This window comes from Xenopus laevis, chromosome 8S, assembly GCF_017654675.1.
Source record: "Xenopus laevis strain J_2021 chromosome 8S, Xenopus_laevis_v10.1, whole genome shotgun sequence".
In the NCBI taxonomy this organism is placed as follows: domain Eukaryota; kingdom Metazoa; phylum Chordata; class Amphibia; order Anura; family Pipidae; genus Xenopus; species Xenopus laevis.
Window position 1 is genome coordinate 84249217 of NC_054386.1, and position 15380 is coordinate 84264596.

Consider the following 15380-nt stretch of genomic DNA (forward strand, 5'->3'; position numbering starts at 1 on the left):
CCGGCAGTTTTTCATTTTAGCCGGCGCAGAGTGAGGGAAGGCGTTTGGGGAGATTGATCTACGCAAAAACGAGGCAATTAAAACCTCCTCAAAACGCCCAGTGTGGCCTGACCCTAAGACATGCCTATCTGAGCCAAAACTGGTTTTATTTATTGTATATATAACACTCACTGTTCTGACTCAAACTCAGTGTCTGCTTTTATTGGAGCGTTGTACAAGCACCAAATATGAAGTTGAATAATATTGATCCTTATTCAGACCTCACATGTATGCCGCACTAGATTCATATATAGTCAAGCTAAATAGTCTTGTATAGATTGCAGCCTAATTTTGGTGGATAAGTTACATGGATATAAAATAACTTGCCCAACGGCACAATGGGCAAGAACAGCCATTGATTCTGGTGCCAAGCCAACGTACAATGATCTGGACTCCCCGTGAGCTTGATCTGACCTAAGCATATGATTTTTTTCTTTCTTTTAAGCAATGCAGAATTATTTTAGCCTCGGGTTCATTATTCATTGTTACTTAATTAGATTCCCATTACTTTCCAACAAAGCTGCCAACATGTACAATATGGGGGGTTATTTACTAAACTCCAAATGCAAAAATAACGAAAAATTTGTGAATTTTTTTTTTAATAAAATCGGACTTTTCGAAATTCACAAATTTTTCAGAATTTATTAATCCCCGAGGATGGAATCTGAAAATCTAGAATCTCAGACCTGTTGAGGTTGCAAATAAGTCAATGGGAGAAGTCCCAATGATTTTTTGATGTGCGCTGGGTTTCCTGCAATACCCCGAAGTTTTACAGCGTTTTTGGGCAAAAAGCATTCAAAATTTTAGGTTTTGGGTGAAAAATCTAAAAAAATCCTGAAAATCAGATGAAAAATTTGAAAAAATCGGGACAAATTCATAAGTCAATCAGCAAGCTCTTATAGAGTCATAACACATTTTAGGGCACAGGTCATGGGTCTGCACTCGGGCGATTTGAGCCCCATAGCCGGGAAAATCGGCTTTTTTTTTGCTACCCCTGTTAACTTGCGGGGAAAGATTTTCACCTTTCCTCATGACTCAGCATTGTAATAAAAACATTTACAGCGCCGTGTGCTAATACAGGTACCTCTTATTCCTGAAAAGCGATATCCAGAAAGGTCTGAAGTACTGGAAGGCCATTTCCCATAGAAACTATTTTAAGCAAGGAATTCTAATTCTTAAAAATGTTCTTTCGTCTCTGTAATAATAAAAGTACCTTGTTCTTGATCCTAATTAAACTGCAGGAATACCTATTGGTGGCAAAACAATACTAATGTGTTTATAATGTTAAATGTTTTTAGTAGACTTGAGGTATGGTGATCCAAATGATTGCAAAACCCAATCATACACTTGAAAAAGGGTATAAGGCTCCTGAAGTGACCCCAAGAAATTTGTAGTGCTACCCTCAAGCATGTGAACTTAAAGGAGAACTAAACCCTAAAGTTAAAAAATCCCTACCTCCCTACCCAAGATGGGGCGATCCTGGCCCTTCCACCGCCTGAGGCAGCTTGGTGTTGCTGCAGCCCCCCCCCCTTCCCCGGTTTGCTCACCTTTTTGTTCCGGGGGGGGGGTCCATAAGAGCATAATTGCGTTCTCTGCACTAGAAGAGCAGAATTTCCTGGAAACCTAGTGGGGCGCTGCCTGCATAGACCCTCTCCTCCCCCCCAGCCTTATTGATACCCTGGGCAAACGTTTTACTTACCCCTCGGTGCAGATTCAGGCATCAGATTTCATGGACGCCATATTTTTCTCTTCGGTAATCTTCAGAATGAGACCAGCGCTCTGGCAAATTTTGTGAGTTTCGGCACGCTCGCAGTTGTCGCAAGACAGAAAATTGTTCCAATTGCGCATGCGCTGTCACGCATTTCTCATTCCGAAGATTTCCAAAGAGAAGAAGATGCTGCCCATGAACTCCGATGCCTGAATCTGCACCGAGGGGTAAGTAAAGACTTAGGGGCATTTGCCCGGGGTAACACTTAGGCTGGGGGAGGAGGGAGGGGGGTCTATGTAGGGTAGCATTTTTTTAACGTTAGGTTTGAATTTTCCTTTAAATATCACAAGGCATGCAATATAGATCTGTGCTAATGGAAGAAGTGCAAGCCAGCAACTACGAAAGCAAATGAACCGTAATACCAAAGTAAGAATACAACTTCTCCACTAAAGTTAAGGATTTTTTTTAAAGGGGTGGTGTACCTTTAAGTTAACTGTTAGTATGTTATAGAATGGCTAATTCCAAGCAACTTTTCAATTGTCCTTCATTTTTTATTTTTTTCGGAGATAAACACCAGCCAATCTGCAAATACTGAGCTGCAAATGGTATATTTTTTATAAAGCCCTTTGCAGTACATTGTACTCACACAATAACTATTCCCCTATTCACACCTCAGACAAACTGTAGGAGCAGCACTGACATTGTGTCACTGTGCATAGTACAGTACATACTGTTAATTTCAGAGTGGTCCTGAGAGGTTTCCCTGTCTCCTGCCCTGCTCTGTCTGTGCCCAACCTACTCTACCTGTATGTACCATACTCTGCCTGTGTGTATCATATTCTGTCTGCCCTACTCTACCTGTGTGTGCCATACTCTGCCTGTCCTATGCTCCCTATGTGTGCTATACTCTATCTGCCCTATGCTGCCTCCTTGTGTGTGTGCCATACTCTGCCTGCCCAATGCTCCCTGTGTGTGCCATACTCTGTCTCAGTGTCGGACTGGCCCACAGGGATACCAGGAAAACTCCCGGTGGGCCCAGGTGTCAGTGGCCCCTCATGCTGCTAAGCTTTTGGCCTATTTTATGGCCATTCCCTATTTCTATGAGAACAAAGAGGCTAAATAGATGGAATAGTTGATTACAGTTACAGATGACAGAAAATAGAATAGGAGAATAGAGGTTGATTGAGGAGATGAAGAATATTAGTACCGGCATGTAGTGACGCACTGCTCTCTCTTATGTCTTTAGTTTACTGTACTGGCACGTCAGTACGTCTATTGCGCCTTCAGCCCTAAAAAGTATGCGAGAGCGGTGCATCACGTACGTGTCTATTACTAACACCTTCAGCACACAGGCAGCAGAATAGACCAAGTGGCAGATCTTTTTACTAATCATGTGCCCAAATATTACTGCTACGGCTACGCAATTCCTGATCGCACTGTGCTGCGGCCACATAATTATTAATTTCATGATGGAGGCCAGTGTAAATTTGAAAAAGGGCCGCAATTTGGACTTTGGACATGCCTGATGTAATCCATACTGTTCGCATGATTGTGTATAATTTAACCTGTAAAATATAAATATTAAAACCAGAATTAAAAGCAAAACTTTAGAAAATAGTCTGTAAATCGTATTCTTTGTTTCCAGGCGGTGGATCCAGTACGCTTCCTTTTTTAGGAGTTTCTTTACTCTATCATCGCCTCGTCTGGGGCGGGGTACAGTTTCCACCACCCGGAATCGTAACTGTTGTACCCCATGGCCCATCTCTACAAAGTGCCCCGCTACAGCTTGCTCGATCTTTTAAGTTTTAATGGCCGATTTATGTTCCCGTATCCTTTCCCTCACTTGGCGGGTAGTTTGTCCTATGTAAAGAAACCCACATGGGCATTTTATTACATAAACTGCATATGTGGTCAGACAGGTGTGGTACCCTTTGATTTTAATCGGGGTTGCTTTACGGGCTGATAAATATTTGGACCTTACGACAGGCTTCCCCGATTGATATCTGGCCCGAAAGTCGGGCAGATGTGGATCGGACAGGACTAAAAATCCCATCGGATTGCGGACCACATCTGTTCATTGACGTGGTCCTGCGATCCGACTGCCCGTTTACCCTTCGTTATGATCCGATCGTTCGGATCAGTCCAATATCGCCCACCTCAAGGTGAGCATAACGGGGAGAGATCCTCTCGTTTGGTGACATCGGGAAATGAGCGGATCTTTTAGTGTATGGCCACCTTTAGGCTAGGACAGACACAGCGCCAGTCCATCTGAAGCCAGGCCCGGACTGGCAATCTGTGGGTTCTGGCAAATGCCAGAGGGGCTTCTCTAAGGTCCCATAGAAAGTCAGTATTTTGTGGGCTGGTTGGAGCTGTTTGGGCTTCTTTCTGGGCTGATGTGGGCAATGTGTGTACCTGAAATGCCAGGGCCTATTTTAATTCTCAGTCCAGACCTGTCTGAAGCTACACCGAGGGGCAAATTCATCAAGGGTTGAATATCGAGGGTTTTAACCCTCGATATTCGACTGGGAATGAATATCCTTCGACTTCGAATATCGAAGTCGAAGGATTTTGCACAAATAGTTTGATCGAACGATAGAAGGAATAAACGATTAATAAACGTTAGTTTCGAAGGATTTAAACAATTAAATCCTTCGAATCGACCGATTCGAATGATTTTAATCCAACGATCGAAGGATTATCCTTCGACCAAAAAAACGTAGCCAAGCCTATGGGGACCTTCCCCATAGGCTAACATTGGGTTCAGTAGCTTTTAGGTGGCGAACTAGGGGGTCGAAGTTTTTTCTTAAAGAGACAGTACTTCGACTATCGAATGGTCGAATAGTCGAACGATTTTTAGTTCGAATCCTTCGATTCGAAGTCGTAGTCGAAGGTCGAAGTAGCCCATTCGATGGTCGAAGTAGCCAAAAAAACACTTCGAAATTCGAAGTTTTTTTACTTCGAATCCTTCACTCGAGCTTGGTGAATGGGCCCCTGAGTGTATAAGCATTTGGAAACACGAAGTATGTATTTTTATGGTGATATCTGCTCAGTGTAGCTGCTCACAGACTGAAGCCATGCCTGTTAATGGAGCTGCAGGGAGAAGCACATGACAACAGTTCCGCTTTTCTAAGCCTGCATATAAAACGAAGGCAGAGGAAAGTGGATGATCCATGCGCCTTCGAAGGATTTTAATCCAACGATCAAAGGATTATCCTTTGACCAAAAAATTTAGCCAAGCCTATGGGGACCTTCCCCATAGGCTAACATTGGGTTCGGGAACTTTTAGGTGGCGAACTAGGGGGTCGAAGTTTTTTCTTAAAGAGACAGTACTTCGACTATCGAATAGTTGAACGATTTTTAGTTCGAATCCTTCAATTCAAAGTCGTAGTCGAAGGTCGAAGTAGCCCATTCAATGGTTGAAGTAGCCAAAAAAAACACTTCTAAATTCAAAGTTTTTTTACTTCGAATCCTTCACTCGAGCTTGGTGAATGGGCCCCTGAGTGTATAAGCATTTGGAAACACGAAGTATGTATTTTTATGGTGATATCTGCTCAGTGTAGCTGCTCACAGACTGAAGCCATGCCTGTTAATGGAGCTGCAGGGAGAAGCACATGACAACAGTTCCGCTTTTCTAAGCCTGCATATAAAACGAAGGCAGAGGAAAGTGGATGATCCATGCGCCTTAGCTGTGTTCTGTTCATGTCAAATAAGTAAGTCCTAATGGGGGGAATCAGAACAGATCTTCCTACCTAAATTTGTAGCCCTGTGGGACACCAATATATGTGGGTTCTGAGAAGTTGCCCTATTTGGATCCATAAAAAGCTGTGAGTAAGCAGAAATAAAGAGAAGAAACAATAAGAATACAAGTAATCACATTATGTTTAAAGATAAAGAAGCAAATGAAGTGTCCGTATGAGACATTGTCTTTGCTATTTGTTAGAAGAAAGCAGTGATCTCTCACAAGGACAACTAATTGTCAGTAGGAATCCCAGGTCTACACATTTCCATTATTCTAACTGAGGGGGCTGAATATGTAGCCTGGGGGATTTTGACCCTGCTGTAAAAATGCATTGGTCAGCTAAACAATAGGCTCACACACACAATGCTGATGGAATCTGAGCTTTATAAAGGGACAATGGCTATGTATTCTAATTATGTCTTAGAATTAAAGCCATTAAGTTTTAATACAATGAAGCCACTGTTTTAGCATTCCCAAATTCCATTTAAAAAAATATTTAGTCTTCACCTGTAAACAGTGTGCCATCAACTAATTTGATTTTATGTTATTACAATTGCGATTACTTTTAAAGTTATAGTATATCTCTAGTTGTTGCGAAGCACGTTTCAAAAAGGTAGGCAAGCATGTTACTGATGGCAATGTTCCAAAAATAAAATGAATGTGTTGAATACAGGGTGTACCTTAAAGTAGTTTTATGCTGGCTACAATTCAGCTGAATGCACAGTTTTGATTTGCCAAATGACACATTGTTTATAAATGCTGCTGCTGAACCAATCAGATCACTGTGACCCATGCAGCCACTGATCAATAAGAAGCTCTCGTCATTGGCCAGACATATTTATCATTTATATAGATATCCATAAACCTGGCTGGTATTACAATGTTACAATTACAATAACCTTAACAAAAGTCCTTGCCCTCCGGTAAAAACGTACATTTTCTTCGGCTTCTGGTGACGTGACCCCGCCCCTTTTGCAGACACGGCTCCGTCCCTTTTTACATCACGGCCTGACCCTTTAGTTCCCGCCCCCCACCATGGCCCGTACATTTTTTTTTAAAAAGGTGACAACCCTAGTTTCACCCTCAATACATGTACAGATTGACCACTCAATAACTGGGTTTAGCCCCGTGGCAATTTGTGCCAAAATGACATTTTTATATTGAAATAGCAACTTGATTTGAAGAATAAAGATACCATGAACATGGTGTTTATGTTTTATTTTATACACTGGTGGCTGTGTTTGATGTTGCTCAAATGTATTAGGTTTGTGGTAATTATGCCCATGGATGTACCAACCCAACAAGGGTGAGTTGCTGAAAATGTTTCTGATTTAGAAATGTTGCCAACTGTTTATTCCACTCGACAGAAATTGCAGAAACCAGTTGATTTGAACTGGTAAATTACCAAAATCCTATACACACTCTGTAACCACAACCAGCCCTTCAGCCAGGGACACGTAAATGTCTTAAAGTGATACTGACACTAAAAATTTTCTTTTCTAAATGTTAATCTACCTTAAAAGTTACCTATAGGTCACGTTGATCATTTTTCGCTTATAGTTCTGCTTTGTAAGTAATTGTTACTTGAAGTTCCTAAACCTGACTGTTTTGCCAACCTGTCTGTCTCTTCTCAACCTATCAGTTAGAGTTTCTAATGCTATCAGACTCTTGAAGCTCAAATATAACAGCCCCTTCATAGAGGAAAAGGGTAGCAAGAAAGGTAATGTAAAAGCATCAGGCAAATACGTTTATGGCAAAATTATAAATATTCAAAGACAATGTTATTTTATTTAGAAAATAAAAAAGGTTATTTTCTGATGTCTCTGATCTGTCCCCGATATGCCCACATTGAGGTGGGCAATATCAGGCTGATCTTAGGGCCCAACGATCGGATCATAAAATAGTTGATACAACGAATACATGCGGCCGAGATCCCCCGGGATTTTTAACCCTGCCCGACCAACATCGGCCAGATATCGTTTGGGAAAGCCCGTCGAAGGACATCGGGAAAAAAGTTGTCATGTCCTCCCCATTTGTCCATGTTTTTTTTTAAAGGTACAAACAAGTTAATTGACTCCTGATGTTTGTTTTGTGTGAATGTGAACAGGGTGGCCCCTGCTTTTGTGGGCCTAGGCCCCCCAGGCCAACCCTGAAAGAGATTGCAAGCTCCCCTAGGTTGGGACTGACATAATAATGAATAATTTCTATGAGAACTACCTAACATGGTTTTATGTAATAGATAGGAATATTAATGGCATCTTTACATCTCACTGCTCATAAAATCCTAGTGGGTTAGTGCAGAGACACATGTTGCTATTTCAGGAGATTAGTCGCCCAGCAACAAATCGCTTCTTCTTCAGGCAACTAATCTCCCCAAACTGCCTTCCAGCTGGCTAGAATGTAAATCGCAGGCGGGAATGCGCTCAGATCGTTTCGTCTTTCTGAAGTCGCCCAAAATTTCCTGGTGAGGCAACTTTGGGCGACTACGAGTGCCACCCCGCCATCGATTTACATTCTAGCCAGCGGGAAGGCAGTTCGGGGAGATTAGTCGCCCGAAGAAGAAGCGATTTGTTGCTGGTCGACTAATCTCCCGAAATAGCAGCGTGTGGCACTGCCCTTAGCTCTGAATTCTATATTCAGTGCTCTGCGTGGAAATGTTTCTTAAGACTTTGTTGCAAACAGATTTTAATTAAAGAAGAGCAAAACAATGTTCCAAGCAAACTTTTTTATTTATTAAAGGGGCAAACTCATTGTGTAATCTTTTAAATAGGATTATTTAAAACAAACGAAAACATAAATAGTTAAAAAAAAGAACTGAATGAGTGAGCTGTTTCTAACTTGCACAATTAGGCATGCTGTGCATGAGAAACCTTTTTTTGGGGGGTGGGGGAGGGGGAAAACACCACAAAGGATGTGCCGGTATTGGCTTTAAACAAGCACTATTAGCCCCCTCCCTGTAGTTATCTATAGGAAACTGGGAATGACTCACAAACACAATATAAAAAGCCGTGGGTGATTGGGGTGTTTTTCATTGTGCCTGTGGCTGCTTAGAATGGCTCTCAGTGGCTGGCTCTGATGTGCTGTGAAGTCTGGAGCAGAGGAGCTTCATTTGGGTCTGGTCTCAGAGGTAAATGTGCTTGTTCAGATTTGTCAGTGTGATGTTGGGGAGTTGTACGTTTGTGTGCATTAGGGGCATGTTTTAATGTTCAACTATGTGATGTGAGTTTGTGGCTGTGTGCTGAGTCTGTACATTGGAGAGCCTCATTGCTGTCTCTGTAAGTAAGAATAGGCTGCTGTTAGGGTTGCCACCTGGCCGGTAAAAATGATGGTTGATCCCAATTTTATTTATAGGGAAAAAAGATATATAAGAAGGCTGGTATTTTTTTCCAGAAAAGGTGGCAACCCTAGCTGTACCGGGTTGTACAATTTTAATGTAACCAAAGTTATGTTACAGTTTACTCCATTTTGCTTGCCGTAACAAGATCAGATTCAGAAAGATAGAGTTAAGTTTTCAGTAACTTTGCTACTCACACTTTTTGGAAAAAAACACATTTTTTGTCATGTGTTGTAGTAATAAATAAAATGCAGTTGACAGATAATTGCAGTACTGTATAATATCCATAAAAGCCAGTCCAGCATTGGCCATTTTGCTTTGCTAAAGGGAGTAGTTCAGACATTCAGAGTTCAGAAGTGGATTAAGCTCTTTTGAAAGGGGGAGTAGTAGAAAGATGGGGTAATCGATTTGGGATTTGTTTTTTACTCTACATATACGTAGGTTTTAAATTGTTTTTTGCTGTGTAGATATTTGACCCTGGTATTTTGTAGTGTGTGTATAGCTATATGATCCGGGCAGCATGGGTAAATTAAAAGGATTCGGAAGTAAAATAAAAATGTGCTATTTACAGTGCAAGATTCTGGCACTCATCACTGTGCTCAGTTTTAAAAACTAGATCAGTGGTCTCCAACCAGTAGCCCGTAAGCAACATGTTGCTCCTCAACCCCTTGGATGTTGCTCTCAGTGTCCTCAAACCAGGTGCTAATTTCTGAATTCCATGCTTGGAAGCAAGTTTTGCATAAAAAGTAAGTCTAGTACCAAGCAAAGTCTCCTGTAGGCTGCCAGTCCACATAGGGGCTACCAAATAGCCAATCACAGCCCTTATTTGGCACCCCAAAGGACTTTTTCATGCTTGTGTTGCTCCCCAACTCTTTTTACATTTGAATGTGGCTCACGGGTAAAAAAAGGTTGGGGACCTCTGCACTAGATGTTTCAATGCACCATTAGGGTTCGGTCCATATCTTGAAGAGCTTACATTCTCTTAGAACACACTAGGCATCTATCATTTAGGGACATTTTTGTAAAATGGCCATTGAGATAATTAAATGTTACTGGGCTACAGCAAAATCCTTTACTGGGCATGTCACTATCCAAACATTTGGGCAGATGATGTATATACACCAGGCCCTGACTGGGTCTTTTTTTACTTTGGCCTTGTGTTATTACTGCAACGAAATTCTATAATTGGATAAATCTAAAGGTAGCCATACATGGGCCGATATTAACTGCCAATGGGCTTCCCTGATTGATATCTGCCCAAAATCAGCCAGATGTCGATCAGCCAGGTTTAAAAATTGTGCCGGATCAAGGACCACATAGGTTAGTTGATTCAATCTTCAACCCGAACGCCTTTATTTTCATAGTTGTGATCAGCCTGGGCATATTGGGGAGACATCTGCTCATCTGGCGACATTGCCAAACGAGAGGATCTCTGCATGTATGGCCACCTTAAAGGGATACTGTCATGGGAAAACATGTTTTTTTTCAAAGCACATCACTTAATAGTGCTGCTCCAGCAGAATTCTGCACTGATTCCGTTTCTCAAAAGAGCAAATGTTTTTATATTTAATTTTGAAATCTGACATGGGGCTAGACATATTGTCAGTTTTGCAGCTGCCCACAGTCATGTGACTTGTGCTTTGATAAACTTCAGTCACTCTTTACTGCTGTACTGCAAGTTGGAGTGATATCACCCCCCCCAGCAGCCTAACAACAGAACAATGGGAAGGTAACCAGATAGCAGCTCCCTAACACAAGATAACAGCTGCCTGGTAGATCTAAGAACAGCACTCAATAGTAAAATCCAGGTCCCACTGAGACACATTCAGTTACAGTGAGTAGAAGAAACAGCCTGCCAGAAAGCAGTTCTATCCTAAAGTGCTGGCTCTTTCTGAAAGCACATGACCAGGGAAAATGACCTGAGATGCACCTACACACCAATATTACAACTAAATACACTTGCTGGTTCAGAAATGAAATGTTATATTGTAGAGTGAATTATATGCAGTGTAAACAGTGTAATTTAGAAATAAAAACTACATCATAAAAGAATCATGACAACATCTCTTTAACAACATGAAAAATACAGCAGGAAGTGATAAGTGTGGGTAGAAAGATCAACTTAAAGGAACAGTAACTCCAAAAAATAAGTGTCTTAAACGAATGAAAATATAATGTACTGTTGTGCTGCGCTGGTGAAACTGATGTGTTTGCTTCAGAAACGCAACTGTTGTTTATGTAAACAAGCTGCTGTGTTGACACGGGGGCAGCCATTCAAAGCTGAAAAAGGAGAAAAGGCATAGGATATACAGCAGATAATGGGATTCTTGTCTGTTATCTGTGTATCCTGAGCTTGAATGGCTGCCCCCATGGCTACACAGCAGCTTGTTTATATAAACTATAGTAGTACTTATCTGTTATCTACTGTGTATCCTGTGCTTGAATGTCTGCCCCCATGGCTACACAGCAGCTTGTTTATATAAACTATAGTTGTGTTTCTGAAGCAAAAACACCAGTTTTACCAATACAACTCAACAGTATATTATATTGTCATTCCTTTAAAACTCATTTTTTGGTGTTACTGTTCCTTTAACACATGGGGGGCTTTTCAATAGATACAGTGGAATGAAAAATAATGCATGGAAATTGTACTTTCGGCCCAGTCTGCATGAATATCTCTCTCTCGGCATGCAGTGTGCTGAGCTCTAGAATGTCACCCTTACCTTTATAACCACATGAAAGGCACAGCAAATGCTGACTAAGTGGATTTAATGTTTATAGGGTTTTTGTTTAAGACAGGATCAATGGGTTTGCTTTTCTGGGAATATAAAAGCCTATGATGGGAACAATAAAGAGATTTGTCTTTTTGCAGATTGGCCAATGCACTTACCATTGAGCTGATTTATTCACTTGTTTGTTTTGAAGCAATGACAATTTGAAGCTGTTTCCTATTCTTCCATGCACAGTTAATAAAAGTTAGTACAGGTATGGGACCTGTTATCCAGAATGCTCAGGACCTGGGGCTTTCTGAATAACAGATCTTTCCATAATATGGATCTTCATACCTTTGGTCTAATAGAAAAACCTGTAAACATTAAAATAAACCCAATTGGCTGGTTTTGCCTCCAATAAGGATTAAATAATAATATTTTAGGGATCAAGTACAATGTACTGTTTTATTGTTGTAGAGAAAAAGGAAATCATTTTTAAAGATGTGGATTATTTGATTATAATGGCGTCTAGGGGAGATAGCCTTTCTGTAATTCCAATTTTCTGGATAACGGTTTTCCGGATAATGCATCCCATACCTGTACTATGTTATTATAGAATTTCTTTTTCTTTTTTTTTTTTTTTCTTTTTTTTTTTTTTTAACACAGTGAGGAATTTTCCTGTCTGGCCTTAGTGACACATTATGTAAGTAGCAGCGATCAGTTCCTTCTCAGTATTTACCCACTCGCCACAAAATTATATTTCTACCAAATTGTCAGTGCTTTTTGTGCATTAACAGGAAGAGAGAGATTCTTGGCCCTCTTCATTTTAAAGCTTCTCTTGCTGTTTGGCTTGTAGAGAGACAGCAACTTAGTTTTAACACCTAGTAACATCAGGCAAACAAAGTAGGTGAAGGAAATGAAATTCTGTCCAACAGTGGTATATAATCAGGTGTAAAGAGCAGGCCTAGCGTTTGTTTTGTGCCCTTTGTTTCCTCTGTGCTTTTGACATTGAATTTCCTCAGGGATCCTGGATGAGGCGAGAACCAAGAGGAAATTAGGTTCATTCATTTTAAAATGCAGGATGTTTGTTTTTATCTATACGCCATTGGCTGTAGCTACTGTACTGTTAAGGGCAGAGATACAAGCTGCTATTTCGGGAGATTAGTCGCCCAGCGTCATATAGCTTCTTCTTCGGGCAACTAAGCTCCCCGAACTGCCGGCCGCCGGCTAGAATGTAAATCGCCGGTGGGATGGCACTCGATTAATTTTCTGAAGTCGCCCGAAGAGGAAACTTTGGGTAACTTCAGAAAGCCGAAGCGATGCGAGTGCCATCCCGCCGGCGATTTACATTCTAGCCGGCGGGGCGCCAGTTCGGAGAGCTTAGTTGCCTGAACAAAAAGCGATATGACGCTGGGCGACTAATCTCCCGAAATAGCAGCGTGTGTCTCTGCCTTTAAAATAAAGCTTTTCTTGCATGTCCAGGGACACCAGAGATCACATGTTTGAGAAGTAAACGTAGAAAGTCATATTTTATTTCTTGTCGTTTGCCAGGAACTGAAGTGCAGCTGTTCCCACTGGAAGAATGTGTAACCAGAGCGTGTCGTGTTCATTCTCTGACAATTATGAAGCCGTCTTATTCCCCATAATCTACAGCAGTGTCTTTATAGTTGGTTTGCCGAGTAACCTAATAGCTATTGGAGTTATTGTTCAACTAATCAAGAAGGGAAACATCTTGGGCATCTACCTGGCCAACCTTTGTGTATCAGACCTCATGTACATAAGTACACTTCCTGTCTGGATTGTTTACACCGCAAAGGAGGACTGGCTATTTGGTACCCTCAGCTGCAAAATTGTGGGCTTTTTCTTCAATGCCAATCTTTACTCGACTATTTCCTTTCTTAGCTGTATAGCTACAGACCGGTTTGTTGCCATGGTTTTCCCACTCCGTTCAAGGATCATCCGGAGCATGAAAACTGCTGCTGTGATTTGTGTGATAGTTTGGCTGATCATTTTGGGCTCGCATTTTTATTTTTTAACCAGGGACGATGTTTTTACTTCTATCCAGAATGTGGAACTTTGTTATGAGAAATATCCCATGGAAAGATGGATGGCTCATCTGAATTACTTCCGGATTCTTGTGGTTTTTCTTATCCCATTGTTTCTCTTGTTATTTTCCTACTGCTCCATAATTCGAGTCATCTATCGAGCAGCCACGTTGGAAACAGATCAGAAGAGGAAGATCACTGGGCTGCTCATGTCTATGACTGCAATATTTGTGGTCTGCTACTTGCCGTATCATGTAGTCCTTTTTATCCGTTCCTATGTGAGTGACTTTGACTACTGCAGCTGTACAATAGAGGAGCGTATTCGCCCTGCCTACCGGATCTCCTTTGCTCTCACCAGTCTGAGCAGTGCCCTTGACCCTTTCCTAAATATCTTTGTGAGTGAAGGAGTAAAGCGGGAATTGATGGTGAAAATAAGGGCTCTTTGGTTTTACCTGGTATTCCGGCGAAAAGAAAAGAGCAAAATTAGATGTCTTAATGATTTATGTGAAGGTAATGTTCAGAGGAACAGTGGCCTCCTGTGTACACACCAAACCAAAATACAGTCTAGGTTGTAGGTAGTTTTTGGGACTAGAAATTTTCTGATTCTGTTAATGGACATTGGACTATACTCCTGAAAGGCTGACCTCAAATGTATTAGTGTTCCCCAAGGAATTAAACATCTTTCAGAAATGGAATGTGCAGCAATGACCAACACATGCAACCCAAACCCTTGAGCTTCAGCTTTGATCAACTTGCTCGCACCTTCTTTGAGTTGAGTTATGGAAACAATGGCCTTGGACCTCAATAAGGATAAACAAAATTGGAAAATGTGGATGGGCACAGGCCTTAAACTTGGATTTTCTATTCACAAAGAGAACTGATCCTGCTGTGCGGGAAAATTATATTATTTAGTATTAACATTAGTATGGAAATAATAAGAATATACCAAATAGTATGTTGTATAATAAATTGTTGTATTGATAACAAAGTACTTTGGTCAACACTGTCCTGATTCCTGCACCAACTGCAATGCTTCCTTCATTTTTTTCTGGTTATTATTTCTCTGAACACACAAACAGCCAAGTAGCAACATGAAGTATTTCATTCCAATGGATCTTCATAGGCCCTTTATATGATATGATCATTGGCCTGGTATAAATGATGGATCAGTCATATGTAGCCTGCCAAATAGATGGACAAGTCAGGCAAAAAGCCACTCATTTATCAACCTTGCTTTTGTAAGGAGGTTTATCTGTGTATGGCCAGTTTTAGGGTAATTGCACATGGGGCAGTTGGTAGTGCATTTCTTGCCCCAGCTTTTTTTTACTTCCATTACTAACCCTCAAAATCGGCACTCCAATTCATTTGAGTTGAAAACACACAGTGCAGTTTAATTAGGGATGCACCGAATCCAGGATTCGGTTCAGGATTCGGCCTTTTTCAGCAGGATTCGGATTCGGTCGAATCCTTCTGCCAGGCCGAACCGAATCCGAATCGGGCGGGGAGGGAAATCGCGTGACTTTTTATCACAAAACAAGGAAGTAAAAAGTGTTTTCCCTTTCCCACCCCTAATTTACATATGCAAATTAGGATTCGGTCCGGTATTCGGCCGAATCCAAAATTGTGGATTCGGTGCATCCCTAAGTGATTATTGCTCAAATTAATGTCTTGGTTTTAAACCATAATCGACTTGAAGCGGATGTAAAGGGAAAATATACCCCCTTTTTGCCATGAGCTCATTTAGTTGGGTATATAAAAAAAAAAAGCATAAATGCTACGTGAACTTCCAGATATAAATATAAAC

At 41.1% G+C, this 15380-nt stretch overlaps 1 protein-coding gene across 2 annotated transcripts; it reads left to right on the forward strand.

Annotated features, from left to right (window-relative positions):
• Window positions 1-8441: 8441 nt before the first annotated feature.
• On the forward strand, window positions 8442-14565 carry MGC69520.S (Novel 7 transmembrane receptor (rhodopsin family) protein S homeolog). Of its 2 annotated transcripts, XM_018231943.2 has the most exons (3): window positions 8442-8613; window positions 12198-12234; window positions 13083-14565. In XM_018231943.2, the coding sequence occupies exon 3, from the start codon at window positions 13114-13116 to the stop codon at window positions 14149-14151; it is 1038 nt and encodes a 345-aa protein (XP_018087432.1). In that variant the 5' UTR covers window positions 8442-8613; window positions 12198-12234; window positions 13083-13113; the 3' UTR covers window positions 14152-14565.
• The last annotated feature ends 815 nt before the right edge of the window (window positions 14566-15380 follow it).

Excerpts from the sequence above, each read along its gene's own strand:
- MGC69520.S (XM_018231943.2), top strand. The coding sequence starts at position 13,114 with ATGTGTAACCAGAGCGTGTCGTGTTCATTCTCTGACAATTATGAAGCC.